Source organism: Fukomys damarensis, unplaced genomic scaffold (assembly GCF_012274545.1).
Source record: "Fukomys damarensis isolate Sample0158 unplaced genomic scaffold, DMR_v1.0_HiC HiC_scaffold_39, whole genome shotgun sequence".
In the NCBI taxonomy this organism is placed as follows: Eukaryota; Metazoa; Chordata; class Mammalia; order Rodentia; family Bathyergidae; genus Fukomys; species Fukomys damarensis.
In genome coordinates this window covers 83493221-83514663 of record NW_022900951.1, presented here as the reverse complement: position 1 = coordinate 83514663, position 21443 = coordinate 83493221, and the positions used below count along the sequence as shown (strand labels likewise).

Here is a 21443-nt window from a genome sequence, read left to right as displayed (position 1 = left end):
TGTTTTTTTTTTTTTTTTTTTTTTGGTGGTGATGCTGGGCTTTAAACCCAAGACCTCTAAATACTAGGGCAAATGCTCTACCACTGAGCCACATCTTCAGTCCCTGAACCTGTGATTTCTTTTTAAAGTAATCCCATCAACTTTAATTCAAAAACATTTCATTGTAACATAGAATTGTGTAGTGATTGGTTTTATTATCTTGTCCAAAAGTTTATACCTTGATCAGAGCAGGAACTCTTTCTATTTTGATCATCATTGTAGTCCCAGTGATAATCATACTGTGCAGTACATAATAGATTCTCCACAATTACTCTTAATGAATCAAATTTATGAAATTTCCACAATATAAAAAAGTAGAATGTGAAGAAGCTAAACATTTTGATAAACAGATTCAAGAAAATGTTGTCTAATTACATATGACTCAGTCTTTTATCTTAGGAAATAGACCAAAGAATGTGGATAATTTGAAGTAAATTAATTTTTCTTACTAGAACTATTTCCTTGCAGCAATAAAACATCTCTATAAATAAATGACTATTCACCATTTTCATGATTATTTTAGTGCATCACCTTTTTTCTCTTCAAAATAATTTTTAAAATATAAAATAAAATACAAAAATTTTATGTATGTACCATTTACAATATGATGTTGAAGTCTGTATATATTGTAGCCAATTGACAAATATGCATTACCTCATATATTTACCACTTGTTTGTGATAAAAACACTTAAAATCTACTCTCGTGTCGACTTTAAGTATACTTAATAAATATGTCTTAATAAATACTAGTTTCAGTATTACTCTCCCTTTGATTTTGTTATGAAGTATACTATTATATTGATTCTATTGATATATACTGCTATACTGCTATATTAAATAACTTACCTTTGAACTCTTCTGTTTTTGGTGGTCCAATATTCCCAGGACCCATGGCTCCAATAGCAGATGAACAATGTGACTGGGAGAGAAAAAACGAAGTCCAATATTCTATAACTACTACTTAGAGAATGTATATGATTAGTAACACTTTAAATCTGTTAAGCTTTCCATCTCAGAAGGTGGAAAAGTTTTTCAGTTTACTAGTTGTTATACAGCAGAGAGACAGATCCAAGTATTATTTTTGAATGTGTTTTTCTTGTCCTTTCAAAAAGTATTCAATTTAATAGACTCTGGGGCAGAATTGATTTTTGGTCAGACTAAATCCCCAGTTCCAGCTCAGTGAATCATGTATCCCTGGGGATAAAGGAATGGGACACATTCATCTCTACGAAGGTTACAACCAAGTGTTAGTAGAAAAGCACTGACAATTTTGGATTTTGGCAGTATCTGTTTGCAATTAGATGGGGGATAGAGGTATGGGAATCTTTTGTAAAAATAAAGAGGCTAGTATTCAGACTTCAAAGGATCCTTTTGAAAGCCCTGATAACTGCTTTTAGTCTCGCTAAGAAGATGAAAACATTTTCCGATTCCACTGCCTCATGACACTTAGTGGATTTATATAGCAACCTCAGACTAACAGTGTCAAATACACGCTGAATCACATCATTCTTCACACAATACATGCTTATTTTGCTCTTGTCTGTACAAGCTTACACATGCCTACAAGACTGGCCCTGACTCACTAGTACAAAAACAAAATTCATTTTTCAACTAAATATAACATATTATACCACTAATGTAGTGGCAACTACTTCACTGGTCTTTCTCAGGGATTCCTTGCTTTTTCACAAAAATCCCAATTTCTTACAAATTGGTCTTGTTGATGTCAGACTCTGCAGATCCAGTTCACTCCATTGCCAGTAGCCAAAAAAATTATCTCTTTGGATCTTGGCAAACTAGTATCTCTATCTGTCCGTTCTTAGGTATCTGTCCCCACCTCCTAAAGCTTCAAATGTACTAAAGTTAGTGTCTTGTTTGGGTAAGGACAGTAGCCTCTGTCCTTGAAAGATGGTGGAAAAGCTCATTTGAATCTTTATTATGCTGTTATTCCAATAATTATAAATAAATAATTAATCTATAATATTTCAACAGTTTTTTAAACAGTAACTATTCCTTTTCCAAAAAAAGGGAGATTCGAAAGTTCTATGTCTGTGGTTAAGGCATTACAGGCATTTTGATGTGCAAATCCCAAAACAGTTTTCTGGACAGTTTTTTCTTCTTTTTAATCACTAAGGTCATTAAGTACGTAGTACCTTTTAAAAATTATTAATCATAATAGTAATAATCAACCAAGGCAAATGAATCTTGAAACACGAGGGTCTCTTGTTTTGTTGAGTGCCTCCTTCTGCAGAAAATGAAAATAAATAGAAATAAAACCTTGAACAATCCTGACAAAACTAGCATGTTCTCACCAAGCCCTGGCATGTAAAGGTACAAGATCCCAGTAATGAATGTAACTGTACTGTCTACCTAGAATGTACCAAAAAATTCAATTTAAAATAAAAACAAAACAAAAAAACTAGCATGTTCTCCATGGATAGTGATGATTGGATCAGTGTATTTGAACGAAGGAGAATTTTGGTTGATTAATTTAATGAAAATAAAAATTTGAACCGAAAAGATGGAATGAGCTAATAAAAACATTAAAAACCATCTGGCATTTGTTTTCTATATGGACATCATTTGAGCCTTTACCAGGAATCTACAGCCAATTATCCGAGCAATTTATCATTGCAATTCATGCCACTTTGCAATTTGTAAGAGAGTTTGAACATCATTTTCACAATGTCTGTGCAGAGTGGTGAGTCTTATTTCTCAAAGGCCTTAGCATTCCCTCAGGAGTTTGAAAAACAACACACTATCTCTCAGTCTCCCTGATTCTTAACAAATAATTTAGAAGAGGGACAGTGTAAATGCAACAGCTCTCTGGCTGTTTACAGAGAGCCTATTTTCAAAAGCACACCACTTCTGTAAATCATTTCATGGTCCTCCAGATTAATACATGAAAGGCAGTTTCTGTCCTGGAAAATTTAATACTTCATTAGAAGCATTAATTATTATTTCTCTATTCTGATACTCTAATTCTATACTCTAATAATATCTGTACTACAGTGTCTGAATGACCAATTATCTTAAAATTGCTTGAAACTCAGATATACAGAATCATGCATTATTATAGTAATTTTCCTTTATGGATTGTACAATTCTGTAATATGATGTTATAGTCCCTCTGCTCTCACAAACATTCGTCTTTCCTCCTAAAACATCTAGATGCAAATAAACATTTACAGACTTAAACACCACGGGGGAAAGACTATAACTAGGGCAAATACTTATCTCTGAATCTGTTCAAGTTCCACTTCACCATATTAAAGATAGTTGTCTTTCAAATACTTCATATACTTTTTGTATATGGCCCAACCCTATCTTTCCCAGTATACAGGGTTCTCAAAATTGTCATTTTACTCTTTCATCTGATGTAGAAAATATGAACACTTTTCCCAACTTCATTGATACATTGCTTCTAATTTTTTCTCCTTTGCTCTCATATATATATGTGTATATATATGTATATGTATATATATGTATATATAATACATAACTATAAATTATATATTTATATTGTTTATCAATATATTACATGTGATTTTCAAAGTTATTAATATCATGATTTTCTTTGGCTCTACTAAATCTTTTCCCTGGCTAAAATGTCCTGGTTCCTGATCCTGCCTCCATGTTGATTCAGTGCCCTTTTCTACAAATTTTATTTCCATCTCATGTCTGGTTTATTTCTGCCTTATTCCACCAAAGCTCTTCCGTGAGGGTAGAAGCTCAGTACAGTATTAATCTGAGCCACTGAATTTGAAACATATTTGAAAATATACTTGTTTTCTGACACTATGGCCAAAAAGAATTTGGGGAAGAATCAACTGATATGGGTGTTCCTGTAAGACAGTTTATTCATGGTCACAGTATTTAAAATTTCATTAAATAATTTAGTTGAAATTGATATATTATATTATGATATTTCTGCCCCAAACTTTGCTTATCATAAGCAGTCTGATAGCCAAGATCCAGTGATATTTAAATATGAAGAACAGGGGGTTACCTAAATGTATTTTGATTATTCTGGAAGCCAATTTTAGTAATCTAAAACTAATTTGCCTTATTACTTGGATCAAAATATTTTCTTCTCTGTTTTAATGGGTAGACAAATTTTTTAAATTTACGGGATTAGTACTTGGGGTTCCTTTAATACTTTATAATTAAAAATATTTGTTTTATAGAAATATCGTCTAGCGTAAACAGCTACTACTCTTGGCAATGGTTGTCAAGCATTCTTTGACCATAAATATACATGACAAACATTTTAAAATGTAGCTATTGCTACCATAGTTACAGAACTATTTTTCTATTCAGTGTTCAGGTGGTTTAGAAAAAATATAATTATGTTTGCCAGAAATGTACTAGAGGTTATACTCTCATGCATAATCAGCCTTGCGGCCTCCTGTGAATATATCAAATGACACAGCTCTGCTCTCATGGCAAGGTGGGAACACATTTTTTAAATACAGTTCCACAACTTCCCTGAAGAGAACTAATTTATCTATAAGTATATGACCACCTGTCCAGAATCAAAATCATCGTCTTCAGGATAAAGTAGATTAGAGAGGGCTTGCAAAGCAGAAATTGAAGATATAGATCCAATTTCTGCATTTCCAGTCTTCGTATTTTCAGATTCCATATTCTGAGGAAGAAAATAATCAAAAATAAGTATTTCACTTTTCTATTTTATTTAAGACATGAAGCGGGGAGGGGAGGAGGGGGTGAAGGGAGGGCAGGGACAAGGGGAAAAAATGAGAACCAAGACCTGTCATGTAAAGGTACAAGATCCCAATAATGAATATAACTGTACTGTATACCTAAAATGTACCAATAAATTCAATTTTTAAAAAAGACATGAAGATTTATTGTCATATATTTTCTTTCACTGGGTTACTTCATTGTCTCTTACTCTTATTTTAAAATACTTGTAAACTGCTTCAAATATATGTTTTACTAACAAAGAGACCTGGGGCAGCAAGTAAACTTAAGCATTCAGCCAGCTTTACTGAAACTTCATATTCAATCTAACAAGCACTTACTGAGCACCTACAATAATTGTTCTTGAGTGTTGCTTAAGAATCACTCAGAGGATGTAGGATGTAGCTCAGTGGATGTAGCTCAGTGGTAGATGTAAGATGTAGCTCAGTGGTAGAAATCTTAAGAAATATGAGTGAGGCCCTGCGTTTAAGACCTAGTATCACATAAAATCATTTGGGAGGTTAAAATTGCAGATGTTTGTAGGTTATGCACTATTATTTGGGAACAGAGCATTTACAATATCTTTTTATCTGTCTCACATATGTCATTTAGGCTATAGAGTCCATTTAGTTAACAAGAAAAAAAAAGATTGCTTGAGAGATATGTCAAGACATCCTGTACTCATTTTGTACTTTTGCCTCAGACAAGCCTGAACCTTTCTGGTTTATTTGATGATGTTGTCTTAGTTACTTTTTTTGTTGCTGAGGAAAAATACCGGTCACTCAAAGTTAAAGGAGGAATGATTTATTTCATTTTACATAGTTGGCTGGCTCCAAGGTAGGGAAGGATGGCAGAAGGGTGTTACAGAGGAGAAACAGTCCATGACAGGGAGAAGGCAGCAAAGCAGGGAAGTAGTGAGTAACCATAGCAGCCCTCTTTCTGTCCCTTATGTTCTATCCTGACGACTCATCCTTAGGTCAGACAACACTCACACCCAGGATGGGACACCCTTAATCCTACTCAGAACTATACCAAACCAATCAGTGGACTAATTTAGAAATCACACACTCCTGATCCCAGCATCACACAATTAACCCCAGCCTCATATACCACCACCTCTGAAAAACCCCACATATGACTGCATGAGGTTTTGGGGAAACATCTAAACAAGAGCCACAACAGGTATCTAGCATAACATTAGCACTTGAGAACTCCAATGAGTTAGTTCACTGACTTCAGTGAAGGTTCACATACAATGAAATAATTGTTTATCTGCTCATAACAATACCACTATATATGTCTACTGTAAAAAATCTTGTAAATAACACATTAAAAGTATAAACAAGAAAGTCACAGCTACTTACAACCTTACCATCATTATATTAGTCTTCTAAATAATCTCTGCAGGGTAGTAAATTTAGTATCATTAAAATCACAGAGATGTCAGACTTTAATAATCTGAATAAAGATTATATAGAATTAGGCCTGTTATTAATGATTTGGGCATAAATATAATAGAATAATTTCTACACTTGTGCTGGTATTTTAAAAATATCTTTATATAATGAATTCAAGGAAAACATTCTTTTTATGCATTTATTAAATCACCCATGAATATTTTTGCATTGTGCCCAGAATGGTAACATAAAGAGATTCTCCAGTGTGTGTTGGTACTGGCACCTGTTAAAATCAATATGTATGCAAATGATATGTTACAAGTCCTCTGTTTTATTATTATGTTTTATCATTATTTTTACTTCCTTTGTTAAAGATAAAACTAATCTTATACTTTTTAGAGCTATCAAGGGTATGAAACAAATACTCAATTACCCTATGCCTCTAGCATAGAAGTAATGTGTCATAGTGGTTAATAGTAAGGACTGTGGAGACATAGTGCTTGGATTTGTATCTATTATTTATTTCTTGGGTCTGTAATTTTGAGCACCTGATTTAAACTTAACCTAATTTTCTTTCTCTATAAAATGGGGATAAAATATTATTTTTTCTTAGAGTTGTTAATAAGTTTTAAGTAGCTTAATGCACATAAAAGAGATTGGAATAATGCCTGGCACATACTAAGCACTCTACATATGTTAGCTATTATTAGTTCTTTAAAAGTTTAATTTTGCTGGGCATGAATAGCATATCTAATAATAATGTAGAATAAATTAATGATAAAATTCATCACATTGGAAATTCATTAAATAGGAAAAGGTGAAATAAAAGGTAATAAAACAATTTTCTCTCACTCTATGGTCTGATAGCCTGTTATGGAAATGAATAATTGACACACATTAAATTAAACAAAGAGGCTCCTGTTTATATTTCTAAATTCTTAGTTGATTATGTGTTCATTAATTATTTACCTAACATGAAAAACAAAATTTTATTGAAAGATTTTCTACCTTTGATGAGAAAAGGAAGAATGCATTCAGGTATCTGATATAATTAGTATTTTCACTTAAGATTGTATAATGAGATTTTGAAAAAGCAAATATGACAAATTTATTATATCAGCATTAACTACAAAAATGTTGTGATGGTCAAATTATACAGTATAGGTGACAGGGATTGCTAAAATATGAAAAGCTACATGAAATATTATTATTCTCTAGCACATAGTTCCAGTACCCACAGATACTTGATCATAAGGCTTATGAGAGTTCAATGGTGGGCTGATGAGAGAGAATAAATTGGACCAAGTAAAGGTGATCTGTAAGAAAAGTATTCAGAAATCTCAAATATAATATCTTAGGTAGTAGTCAGAATAGCTACTCAAGTGTTCTTGTCTGATTGGCAGGGACATGGCAGCAGGAGTTTCTCAATATGAGCAGAGTACTGGGGCAGAGAGGCTGAACAATCAAGGTTACAGGAAGGCATATTTAGGGCCAAGTAGGACCCTCGCTCATAGGTAGATGTACAGAAAGTAAGCTCTTGTTGAGAACTGGGGTGGGGGGTGCAGCTAGATGAAGATTCAGAATAGAGTAGGTGTCAAAGTTTAATCAGGAAAAGAGAAAATAAGCCAACCATTTCATCAGTGGCTTTCTTGTGTCACCTGAGCACCTGCTATGGAAGTTATGAAGGAAGATTATGGTTTTGTGGGTGCACTGGTTACAGAATTTAGGAAAAATAGATTAATTCTAAATCCCTGCTATTTAGTTGGGAAGTGGGAAAGTGTGGGCAGTCAGAAGCTCTATCTGTATGTAGATTGAATGTCTTCAATAACTGGAGCTGGAACACAGTAATTGAAGAATACTGAATTAGGCATGATGAAATTCATGTGAATATGAAATTCATGTATTTCAAAATAGTTATCTTAGAGAGTCATACACTGATATAAAAACATGCTATCAATGCTCAAAAGATTTTGGAATTTTGTTTTCTTTTGGAATCGCCTTCATATGTATAACCAAGAAAATAAGAATCTTGATATCATTCCTTTTGATTATATATCAAACTTGTCTGAGTGATTTTTAAATATATTTATAAATCAGATTTACTTTCAAAATATAAAGATTTGTTTCTTTTAGGATATTCAAAATAATGTGCTTACACATTTCAAGGCAATTCTAAAATAGTAGTTTCAAACATGATCTAAAGATCAACATTAGAGAGTAAGTAAATTAGCTTCCCAAAGTGACTATTTTGAAAGAGATGCCACTACTTGCAATGTATGTTTGTGTGTGTTAAAGCATACATAACAATTCTTAGTAATATTTTATGTATTTAGGAAGCATTCAGAAATTGGGCTTCAATCGGACTTCCTATTTTTGCTGGCATAAAATGACAGTTTACCACTATAACTAAATTAGAGTAGAAATATAATTATAAAATTAACACTTTAGCAAAAATAACTTTGAATATGTCAAATGTAATAATATGTAAATAAAAACATACAAATTTGTTTTCTATCTTGAGAAACAAGAATATTTTATGAATATCTAAATAGTGCAAAATATCAAAAGAAAAAAATCTGAATTTTTTGAAAAATTCTAAATTGAATGAAAACGAAGATTCTACTTGCTTTACACTAAAAATAATGTATTTATTAAAGTTCATTTGACACATTTTTAAAAAGCAAAGGGAGATGCATTTGATGAACTCTGCAGTGTTTTTAGTTTTATTTTTAAATTCAATACACATCCAAGTTCATCTTGTATCAGGTACCCAAGATCCTTCAGGATATATCCTCAGCCTAATTTTCTGCCCTTCCTTCCTAGTATTCTCTTGAATGTGATCTGCATTCTGTTAAAAGCTGAATGCTATTAAACATAGCCTATAGTTTCCTGCTTTTGTATCTTGAAATATATTATTCTGTTTGCCCAGACTATTTGGGAAGTGTAAAAATGAAGATTCTGGAGCAATATTCACTACATTTGAATATATTACCAATGAAGTTGGCCAAGAATAAATTTAAGGAAAATTCAAGTAAGTTTTTTTTTGTTTGTTTGTTTTTTGGTACCGGGGATTGAACTCAGGTTCTTGTGCTTGCAAGGCAGGCCACAGAACTGCTGAACTAAATCCCCAGTCCTCAAATAAGGGTTTCAATGAAAGCCATATGCATTGCTAACCCTTTTATTTGAGATTTGGTTATTTAACTAGGGTATCTGTCTTGGTAGTAGCCACAACTAGATAAAACAACCAATACTCCATAACCAGATCATTACCAAAACAGTGGAGCTCATCAGAGTCTAGAAAAGATTCAATCAGGATGTCTTCAGACACATGGCACTGAAGCAATATCAGTAACCTTACAATCAAGTCAGACTCTGGCTGGAATCATGATTTCTATTTTATTTGTCTGCACCCATAGCGTTAATCAGGACATCTCTTTGACTTTACGTAATTAGAGAAAACTAATGAAATTAAAATAAATTTTAATTAAGTGAGCTTAGTAAAATGCTGAATAATTAAAAAACAAGTGATATTTTATTAACTTGAGGATATAGTAAATAAAATCAGGGTAATAAATACTCACTAAATGTTCCTTTTGGAACTTACTAAAGTACATAGATTAAAAAACATGTCTCTAAGCAAAGTTCTGGCTATTTATTGCTGAATTATTTCAAAGTATTCAAAATCCACTTGTACCCTAAATATTTAACATTTCTTCGGAAGCTTTATATGGTGCCTTGTTTAGCAATTTTTGGATTAAATTTCTTTTGAGAACACAAAAGTAAGCATCTCTGTCTACATTTGAATTAAATTATAATATGTGGTACGGGCTAATTTTACAACTTTTGTTCTTGTTTTTGGTGGAGCTGGGAATGGGACCTAGGGTCTCATGCATACCAGGCAAGAGCTGTACCACTGAAATATCTTCCTCCCACCTCACCTCCACGATCTTTAAAATTTTTTAAACATTTTTTTACAACTATCCTTATCAATTATTCCTTGCCTATTTAAAATAATTAATGTGGGGGGTATGGGTATACTTCAGGAGAATGAATTTTTATCATACACAAGTTCCTAGGTTCAACCAAAAAAATTTATTCTCAGCGTCTTTACAATACTGTTTCCTTTTTATGTTTTAACATTCACTACCTTCAAATTTACCAACCCATAAGTAAATATGGAAATTTAACAAGGTTCTTATTATAAATTTAAAATATATTTAATGGAAGATATTTAATGAAAGTACCAGGATTTTTTTTTTTTGAGGCAAGATCCTGTTATATACCTCACACTGTACTTGAACTCACTATGTGACCCAGGCTGGCAGCTCAGCCTCCCATTTCCTCTGCGTGTTCTTTATTTTAGCAATGTATTCATAAGGAATCTCTACAATCCCAATTCTTTTTTGAAAAGTAAGGTTTGGTTTTGTTTTTTGAAAGATCTCCGTATGTTGCCCAGGCTGGCCTTGAACTCCTAGGGTCAAGCGATCCTACCACCTCAGCCTCCTGAGTGCTGGGAGTACAGACACATGCCACCACATCCAACTACATCCTGTTAAAAAAGTGAGTTTATATGGAGACAAAAATCCTTAGCTTCTACAGAACTTAACCTACGCTATCAAAAGCTACACATGAGCCAATTGTGGTGATGCACACCTATAATTTCAGCACTCAGAGGCTGAGGCAGGAGAATTATTGCAAGTTAGAGGCCAGCCTATGCTACATAGTGAGTTTAAGGCCAGCCTGATTATATAGCGAGATCCTGTCTCAAAAAATAAAAAATACAAACAAAAACCCCAAAAGCTATATACAGTACAACATTTCAGACAAACTGTACATTTGTCAAGGATGTTTCTCCTGTGCCTGTTTTTCTAAGTCTCATATTCTACTTCTATCTAAAACGTGGTTGAGGTGGCAAAGTTTCAGTACTTTGCAATTTTCTCAAGTCAACTTCTATATTCTTTGTTCTAAATGCCTATCACAACAGGAAGCTCTTAAGAGAAATGTTCTCTACCTCTCTGTCAAACTCACTTCCCTCCACTTTTTATTCAGATTAACTTTTTTGACCCAGCTCCCCCTTTTTGAAAGGTATAAATGATATAATATTTAAATCTCCCAGCAATCTCTTGGTGAGGCACCTTTGACAGGTACTTGTTTTGAGAGAGTCTCGCTAAGTCACTAAATTGCCAGGGCTGGGTTTGAACTCTCGCTTGTCTGGCCCAACCTTCTCAGAATGCTGGGATTGCATGCATCTACTGTCTGACTACTGTTATGCCCTCCCCTCATATATCCCAACCAACACGTGTTGGTCAGGATAAATCATGCCTGTATATTTAAAAGGTTCAGTGGCAGCTGCAACTTGGAGTACTTGTATGTACCTATAAAGAAACATGGTTCACATTCTCAGACTGATATTTTTTCCTCTCCTGTATATTTAAAAGGTTCAGTGGCAGCTGCAACTTGGAGTACTTGTATGTACCTATAAAGAAACATGGTTCACATTCTCAGACTGATATTTTTTTTCCTCATTGAGTTTATTGGTACATTTTAGGTATACAGTACAGTTATATTCATCATTGGGATCTTGCACCTTTACATGACAGGTCTTGGTCCTCATTTTTTCCCCTTGTCCCTGCCCTCCCTTCACCCCCTCCTCCCCTCCCCCTTTACAAACACTTCATTTCCATTTTTTTCATTTTCTCATAGTGTTTTCTTTTCCCTTATTACCTTTCCCCACCCTTCCCACTTTCCCTACACCTTTAGCCCCTTTCTTCCTATTTCACAGACTGGTATTTTTAATGGAAAAGGAGTACAGTTAAGGTGTATGTAAGTTGAGAAAGCTATTTGGCTATCTTCAGTACCAGTCCATCAGCACCCATGCCTTGTATACTACAACCGTCCCGTCTCTAACTCACATCCTGAGAGTGTGAGTTTTGATAAAGCGGCGTCCTTCAAGACTGAGGGAAATGTTCACCTCAACTTGGTGTAACATGTTTTTTGGTGGTTCCTCTCAGAGTCTTAGTTACCTAGAGTTCTCCTCAATTTCCCTAGCAGACACAGAATCCCTTTTCGCCCCCTCCTCAGGTTTGGGTTTCCTCACCTTGGTGGTCAGTTTTCGGTTCGCTGGCTAGGCTCCGAAAATAGTCTGCGGAGAGCTCTGCGTCTCTCCGTCGCCTGGGTAACAACTTTGTTACCCTCCCCCACCTCTACCTCTGGGTTCCCGCTTGACTTTTCTGGCCAATCATAGAAGAGTCAGCTTTGGAACGCTATCCGTATCAACCAATCCAAACGCGTCCAGGTCGGGGTCAAGGGTTGCCCTTTCTAGTTAAGTAGGTCGACCCCATTTAAGCCTCAGTCTGGGTTAGCGCCTCTCCGGCTGAGAGGAAACTTCTTTCAGTCTCGAGTAGGTCTGATTTGGCTCTTTGTTGGCTACGTAGTCTTAGAAGCCTGCCCCTTTACCTTGCAAACCGGACAGTGGTAAGTTTGCATGGGTTTTTTTTTTTTTTTTTTTTTTTTTTTTTTTTTTAATTCCCTGTTGTTGGCAGGCTTCGCTCTCTATTACGCCTTTTCCATAGTGAATTCCAGATATAAGCACTCTATCTCCAGCAGTTGTGGAGCAGCCAAGGGCGGAAGCGTGGGGTCGAGTGGCCGGGGCTTGAGAGGATTTGTTGCCGTTCTTCACTCGCTCTCAACGTCCCTCTCTCCGTGACAGAGACAAGCGTTTTTCTTCTGTCCAGTGCGTGTGCGTGTTCGTGTGTGTGTGTGTGTGTGTGTGTGTGTGTGTGTAGTCTATGTACGTATAATAGGATACCGCTTTTCATTTTCTGCTTGGGCAAGCCTTCCTGCCCTGAAGCCCCAGAAGGAGCCCCAAGCTGGCTGCCGGGAGGCTCCCGAGCCGCGCTAGCTGGAACTCTGCGTGGCTCCTAATCCCAGGAGAATCGCAGGACGGATACCCTGCTTTTCCCGCCTCAGAGTGGAGAATCTCAGGCGCCCCGCCCGCCTTGCCTCTGCTTGGGAATTTGTGCGTCTTCGTGTACGGGTAGGGTTGTGACCTTATTTTCCTATGAATTGCGCGGTTTAGTTTTAAACAAAGAGGAGAGAGGGAGCAATAATTACTTGAAGTATTGAGGATGGACCTATCTGCATTATTTGAGTATTTTAAGTGAGGAAAGATGGGATGATTTAATGTTTGCTTTCAGTTATACAGGGATTGGAATTCGATTACGAATGCACACGTTTGCTTTCCTTCTCTCTCCTACCGTAGTTTTCTTAACTTCCACCTCATCTTGCCGAGGCGATAGTGGAGTGTGGAGTAATTTGTTAGTATCCACAATAAGAAAAAAAATGAGCAAAAAATAATATTTACATTATTAACTAAAGTAATTGGCTTTTTGACCAAATTACCTGTACTGTAATTCTCATTACTGTGCATGACCCCAGTTAAAGTGTCTTGCATGTTATTAATTGTTTTTATTCAGCCTCACTGTGCATTATTCTGTCTGTAAATTCCGAGGCAGTGTTTTGTAGACCTTTTGGCAGTGATTAACAACAGAAATAAATTTTATATTGTGATACCAGTACACACACACATAATATATAACTAACAAGTGTTTTGAAAAATATTTCTTAATGGGGAAGGGAGGAGGGGGTGAAGGGAGGGCAGGGACACGGGGAAAAAATGAGAAGCAAGACCTGTCATGTAAAGGTACAAGATCCCAGTAATGAATGTAACTGTACTGTATACCTAAAGTGTACCAATAAATTCAATGAGGGAAAAAAAATGAAAGAAAAATATTTCTTACTACATGCAGCATACCGTGACACTATTATATTTTTAAAAATGTGGACCACAGCCTACTAATGAATTGTCACTTACAGTTTCAAAGGCACTGTCATTAGACCTGTGGTTTTCAGACTTTTTTATATACTTAAGCAATTCATGAAAAACACAGCTTGCTTTAGCTTACTCTAGAAATTGGTTCTGGGGTAGGGGTGGGGGCATCTGTGTTGGAACTCGAAAGGTATGTGATAACTATATCACATATAACAAGTGCTTTGTACAGTGTCATTGCATGAGTGTTCAATAAATATTAGTTTTGTTCTTGGGAAACACATATTTATCTTTAGGGATATAATCGCCTTTTCAGGGTTTGACCTGCCCCTGAAAGCACTAGTTTCCCCAGGTTGAGGAGGTAAGGAGGTAGGGGATGGGTTCAGGATCTAAGATGAATGTTTAAGCACTTGTCTTTTAAGGAGCATGTCCTGAATACAGAAAATTAGAGGTTGAAGAACATAAGGCTTAGAGGGGTCAGTGACTTGCCAAGGGTCATGCTATCAGTGAATGAATCTTCAGAGAGTAGAACTCACTTGATTAAATCTAATGTTCTTGTCCATTATGCCTTGATAGTAGATCAAATCTAGAGGCAGAAGTTGAACTAGGAAGAGCTTCCCTGATTTGTCTTGCCTAGAGCAAGGTAACAGAATCTGACTGCTAGTTGTTTTGGGGTTTTTTGTTTGTTTGTTTGTTTGTTTGTTGTTGTTGTTTTTTGTTACCAGGGATCAAACTCGGGTCCTTGCACTAGCGAGGCAGGCGCCAGAATCACTGAGCCAAATCCCCTGGCCAGACTGCTAGTTGTTTTTAAAGTAGTGAAACTTGTGAAATCGAAAAGACTAAAAAATACACTCAAAAGTTTCTGTAAGTATATAGCTTTGAAAAAGGGATACTGTTTAGCTAAACCTTTTACAATATATGGAGAAACTCTTAAAACATTGGTTAAACAATTTATTAAACTGGCGCTGAAAATAAAGATGAAAAAATTTACCCATTTCCCTACTATCATAATTGACTGTTCAGGTCCCCTCCTGTCTTTATCCATATATACCAATATTTTTATATGATTGTCATCTTTGTTTGTAGAAGGTTTTTGTTGTTATTCCTTTTATTCAATTTTGTTCTAGTAGTTTTTCCATTTGATAATCTTTATATTTGGATTAATATTGACCTAATATTTCATAGAGTAGGTTGGCTATCATTTACTTAACCTAACTAAACCAATAACAGACTTATTTCTAGTTATTCTATATTATAGAAAAGTAACACAGTAATGTCTTATTTACTTAAAATCATTGATACAACTTTTGTCTCCCATTTCACTGGGATTTAACCAAAGATTTCTTCACCAAAAATTTAACAATTGTTAAAATTTTGCCAAACATTTTCTTTAGATGCTGATTTTTTTTGAGATATTGCAGATTGAACCCAGGACCTCATGCATGCTAAGCGTGGTCTTGAACCAGTGAACCACCCCCCACCTCAGCTCTTGAGATTTTTAAATGAATTAAAGCATTATGGGTATCTTTTTGTACCTCTTCCCAGTATCAATTCTTTCTCGCCACAGAGATAATTGCTTTTCTGAAGTTTGTACATGTTTTTTCAGTATGTTTATAAATTCACTGAAGTGTGACCATAAATTATTTTTAATATATTTCTGGTGTGTCTTCAAGATTTATATAAATAGAATACTGTACTTTTTCTTCTGCAACTTTTTAGGGGAAAGATGGTTATTTCTTATTGCTGTGTAGTATTCCTTGTATGACTGTAAAATTTTAAAAATCATTCCTCTGTCATGTTGAACACGTATAGATTATATCAGGTATACAGATATTTATATAAATCATGTAAATATTTTATGATTCCAAGGGACACGAGGTGCCTAGAATAGGAAAATTCATAAAGACCGAAACTGTAGTGAGATCATCAAGGACTGAGAAAGGAGAGAATGGGAACTTAGTGTTTAAGGGGTACATAGTTTCTGTTTGGGATGATAAAAAAATTTGTAAATAGATAATGGTGACAGTTAACATTGTGGATGTATTTAATGCCAATGAATTTACACTTAACAATAATTAAAATGATAACTTTTGTTGTTTATCTTTTGCAATAAAAACACAAACAAGAAATGTGCTTGTTTTTCAGAAGCATATACTTAAATAATTTATTTTTTTAAAGAGTAAGGCCCTTATTTGAAAAAAAGCTTTTATATTAACCAGATCTGTTTTTCTTTGTGAGGTAACTTCTGAGATTTTTAAGTGAAAACTTGGCTTAATTATATGTATATGTAAAGGCTTCTATGCATACCTTGTGTAAGACTTCTTCAGGTTTTTAAAAATTAATTAATTATTTACTTACTTATTTTTGCTGTACTTCATCAAAATTTGGGCACAATTCTTCTAAACATGGGTATACCTTTGAAGCTATCTTTTGCATTTGTGTGCCTTTCCTCCTTTATTTCCTTGGCTAGTTCTCTCAAATGTTTTACTCCCTTCCAAGGCTTCCAACCCTTGTTACCTCTGCTCTTTTCTTATTGCCATGGTTTAGATCTAGAGTGACCTCCAAAAATTGGCTTTTAGAAGGTGGTAGGTTCATGGGGGTGTTACACTCATCAGTGGATTAGCTGATTGGTGAGTTCATAGCTGAATGTGCTCATAGGACTTGTGGTATGGTTGAAAGAGGTATGTCACTAGAGGTGTACCTCTGGAGGGTATGTCTTTCTCCCTGGCTCCTCCAATCTCTCTGCTTATTGGCTTCTGTGGATTGATCAGCTTTTCTCCATTATGCCTTCCACCATACCATTTGTGTCTTGAAGTCAGCTGACTGGACTAGTTGTGGATGTGGGTGTAGGGTATTTTTTTCCAGTAAAGGAAAGTGATTAATATAATCTTCCATATGCTCTGCCTTCTCCCTCTCCAGGGTCCCTTCATCCCCTTCCAGAGCAGGCCCACCACCCTGTCTTTCCTTGAGTTCAGTACCTCCAAGACTGTCCCCTGAGTCTTCTCCCCTCCCCGCCTTTGGTCTCACCCTATCTTTCATTTTTAAATTTTCTAACTGCTAGCATCTTTCACTAACAGTGAGACCTGCTGTATAGCAATCTACAATATTCTGAAAAATAACATTTCTTTTCGTGGTGCTGAGGATTAAACTCATGGCTCACACATACTAAGCAAGCACTACCACTGAGCTATAGTACAGCCCCACATTTGTAATATTTATAGAATTGACTTCAATTTGTGGCTTAAAAATAACTTTTTTGCGGTTCCAGGGATCAGACTCAGGACCTTGCACTTGTGATGCAGGCATGGTGCCACTGAGGCAAATTCCGGGCCACTAAAAATAACTTTATAGTTCTTAAAATCAGATTCTGACCTTATAGGTTTGAGAAGTTATAGTATGAAGAGGGGGAGGACTTAATGTTAAAGATAATTAGTACATTATTACTGCTTTATGTGTTTAATATTGAACTCAAAATGGTACACCATTTTCAGAAACCCTGCATTTTATTTTGACATCAAATAAAATGATCACCATTATAAGTTTGATTTTTTCATGTTTCCTTCAATATCCCTGTGCACAATTGGACACACAAGTTTAAATATCACATTGTTTCTCTTGTATGAGAGGCCCAAAGGGTGAATAAGGAGCATAATGGAGGACAGATATTGGGAAGTAGGAAGAACATATTCAAATGGGAAGGGGAACAAGAGATGGGAACAGGGAAGGGAAGGAAAGAAAAAGGAAAAAAGAAAGGAAGGAAAAATGGAAACAAAGCTTGTATAAATGGAGAGAGCAAGAAGGGTGGAATGGAATGGGGGAAAAGAAGAATTAAGATGTACTATGTGCAGGTATAAATTTCCTATAATGAATGTGATCAATATATATGACAAATAAGCACTAATAAAAAATAAAGTTAAAAAAAAACAGAATCCCTGTGCACATTTCCTCTCTCTCTCTATCCATTTCTCTCTGGTGACTCATTTAGAATAAACTGTTAATAACTCAGTTTTTACTTTTTTGTTGTTATTTTTGGTACTGGGAATCAAACTCAGAACCTTCCGCTTGCAAGGCAGGCCGAGGAACCATTGAGCTAAGTCCCCAGCCTCAGTTTTTACTTTTTGAATTGGCATCCATAATTGTTAGCAGCAAATAAAGTCCTTGCTGTCCTTGGAGGCTTAGATTTTTTCCTACTTTCCTCTTCACCACTTTTTCTGAAAGGCTTTGTGTCTTGTTGATTTCTTCAGTGAATTTGTACATTTCTTTTGCTTCTCTACCTACCTCTCTAATTAACGATATGCTAAAGAACCGTATATTATCTGAAGTTGTTATTTATAGAATGATTTTATAAAACGACTAACCACATTTTATGACTTTTCAGGCCAGATTTCTTAGCCATTATGTTCTTAAAAAGGTAGAATGTATTTGTGGAATTTGATAGTCATCTGGTAACTAGGCAGTTTGTAGAAAGTACTGTTTCTAAGGAAGAATAGTCTATGCTTCCAAGAAAAGAGGAGCAATTTTTAATAAATTATATGACTGAGCTTCTATGCTAGTTACCTCTTGACAGCCATTTCTCAAAGAAATGTAAGTAAATGGTATAAATGACCCCAAATATCATTTATACTTTGTGAGACAAAAATCCCTACACATTTAGGCTAAAATGGCTTATAATAGCTACCTAGGCTTGAACTCACCTTGTTTCTGCCTCTTGAAACACAGTAGATAAAGTGTTGCTTAAGATAATATTGAAATAAGACCACAGTGTCCAATCCTTTCACTTACTAGTAGCTTGACCTTAGGAAAGTTTAGTGTCTCAAGGGCCTCAATTTCCTCGTTATAGAATGGGGGTCAAAATATCTTTCTGATTTGTTATTGGGCCATTAAAATAAGAGATTTCAGATGTAGTAACTATCTTTTCTTCTTTGAATTGCATAAGAAATTTACGGACTTGAGTAGTAAAATGGTATGTCCTGAAATGACCTACTAGATCAGGGTTGCTGCTGCCCAGGACACTCCCAGGATCAATAAATGACAATTGGTAGTACACATGCAAATAATTGGTATGCTGATAGATGAGATAGATGTATAGTATATTTTTTGGAACTGTTATTTGAGATCCAGTTTATTTTCACTCTCTGGGCCACCTGCAAGTGCACCATAATTAGTCTTGATTTGCTGATCCTTTTTTGATAGGGAGGATAAACCCAGCGTTATATTTTGGAAAGCTTTCCTATAACACTTTATATTATATTAAATTAGATAAGGTAATGTGTGTGGAAAGTCCGTAGTAAATTTTTTTCTTCAGTGCTGGGGATTTAACCCAGAATCTTGTGCAATGTAACCAGGCTTTCTGGCTCTGAGACACATCCCCAGTCCCAAGTGAACTTTTTTTTAAAAAAGATTTTTGTTACTCACCTAGTGGAACTGCCAGAATTATAGTAGTGAGGGAACTGGGGTACTCATGCATTTAAAAGAACAGCCTGCTAAGCATTGAATTGTTTTCTTCGTCTCTGGCCATTTAATTTAATTGAGTAAGTTCATTTACGTTGGACAGCTAGACAGTAAATAGCATATACAAGTAAATAGAATATATAACCTCCAAACCTGGGAAAATTTAAGAGAATAAAGAAAATTCCATGAATCAAAATATGCTAAAGAAAGATAAAAAGATGGATAGAGCATGGCAAATAAAAAGCACAAAAATGGAACAGAAAGTCCACTTGTATCAGTTACAATACAAATAAACTCATTACAAAGCTGTCAGATTGGACTTGTTTTTTTTTCTGTTATGTAAAGCTATCTCAAGCTTTTTTATTTCTATACTGCCATCCATTTCTTGATTTCTTCTTGGTTCATTTTCTCATTTGCCTCTGTTTTATGTGTGTTATTTCTTTCTTGAGCCCTTTGAACATATCAAACATATAGTTTAATGGGACATTCAGATTGTTCATTATCTTTAATTCCTTTGAAGAGTATTCTCTTGTTTTTTATGTCTGAAGATGACTTATTCAGCTGTTTTGTAATTCTTGTCTACGAGTTGACCTTCTGGATTTTTTTTTTAATCATGTATGACCTATGAAGAAGAGATATCCCTCTTGAGTGATATCATGAGCAATCTGCCTGGACTATGAAGGAAAGTTTCAACTCTTAACCGGTTTTTATGTTCCCATCTTAACTTAACATGTCCGTACCACAAAAGTAGATTGAATTCAGGCCATCTGTGCTTATCTTCTCTGCCAGTTTGGAGTTCCCACATGTCGCCCTAGTCTTTTCTGTCCTTCTGTAGATATTTCCCAGATTAAAGTTTCACTAAGTCCTTGCCAATTGAAGAGCCTGTGACCTTACCCTGTGGCCTCAAATCATACTCAGCCCAGCATTATCCTTCAAGCCACTGAGCACATATCTCATTCAAGTTTTAGGCTACTTAGCTTTAGCTTCTGCTCCTAAATAAGAATTCCCTCTCTGCTTAACACTTGGATAATTGTCGTTCTTTTGAAAAAACTTTGCTTTCTATTTCTAAAAAGACATTTTTTTAAAATAATATTAAGTAGTATTTCTAGGAGTTTGGAGTATGGGGGAGTGATTCTGATGTGGCTTCCTTCCACCATATTCATATAGAAGTCTTGTTGAGATGGCTGCTTTTTTTTTTCCTATTCCCTTTTTATTTCCTTCTAGGGTTTGAAGTCATGAGTGGTTTAATTTTGGAGGAACCGGTACCCTTGCCGCTGAGTTTACATTTGGTTCTACAAAGACAGCCACCACCACTTTATAGTGTCACCTTCTTTATATCTGGTGTGGCTGGGTATAATTTGGGAACTCCATCCCAACCAGTTGCAAATACATCTTCATAGTCCAACAGTCTGTAGTCATGTAATCCAGCTCCAGTTGTATAGACTACAGGATTCAGCTTTGGAATATCATTTGCTTCAACTCCCGTCCCAGTAGGAATGAAATTTTCCTTAGGGTAATAGCAAAACGATTTCTGATTCTTTTAGTGGCTACAAAAGGAATTATCTCCCAAAGACAAACTTTAAATCTAGAGCATGGACAAGGTAAAGAAATAATATGGCATTTCCAGGCCAACTACTTGAAATTATGCAACTAATTCCCAAGATAGTTTTATAAATTGAAGCCAGCTCAGATTTGAGATACAAGGCACTTGAATTCTGATGTGGTCTCCCTTGGTTTCATATGAGACATAGAAGGTACTCACTGGACTTTAGGTATATATCATCTTGTTTGTTAAGTATCTCTCTCTAGAGACATCTATTGATCTCTGTAATGACTTGAGGATAGAGTTTTCTCTCTTCAATCTCAGAATTTGAACGGAGACCCTCTTTTAATCCCTCCTAGGTAAAGCCAGTTAGATCCATGTCCTTTGGTAGCACCCACTGGCCTCAGGATAGCTGAAATATCCTCTGGAATTGTTCCATATCCTACTGTAGCTATCTAATGACTTGTAATTGAGTGCTAA

General features: G+C 35.3%; 2 protein-coding genes across 3 annotated transcripts in view; one reads left to right on the top strand and one right to left on the bottom strand.

The window, feature by feature from the left end:
* Positions 1–12308, bottom strand: part of Dnaaf6 (dynein axonemal assembly factor 6) — a 42394-nt gene extending 30086 nt beyond the window's left edge. Inside the window, exons 1-3 of the mRNA XM_010611818.1 lie at positions 12239–12308; positions 4566–4688; positions 887–959 (exon numbers count right to left, since the gene is read on the bottom strand). Coding sequence (XP_010610120.1) covers positions 887–959; positions 4566–4685 — 193 coding nt within the window. The 5' untranslated portion in view covers positions 4686–4688; positions 12239–12308. The remainder of the gene's footprint in view (positions 1–886; positions 960–4565; positions 4689–12238) is intronic.
* A 174-nt stretch (positions 12309–12482) lies between these two features.
* Positions 12483–21443, top strand: part of Nup62cl (nucleoporin 62 C-terminal like) — an 89139-nt gene continuing 80178 nt past the window's right edge. For both annotated transcript variants that reach the window (XM_010611809.3, XM_010611801.3), the window contains exon 1: positions 12483–12615. The gene's annotated coding sequence lies outside the window, so the exon portion shown is untranslated. The remainder of the gene's footprint in view (positions 12616–21443) is intronic.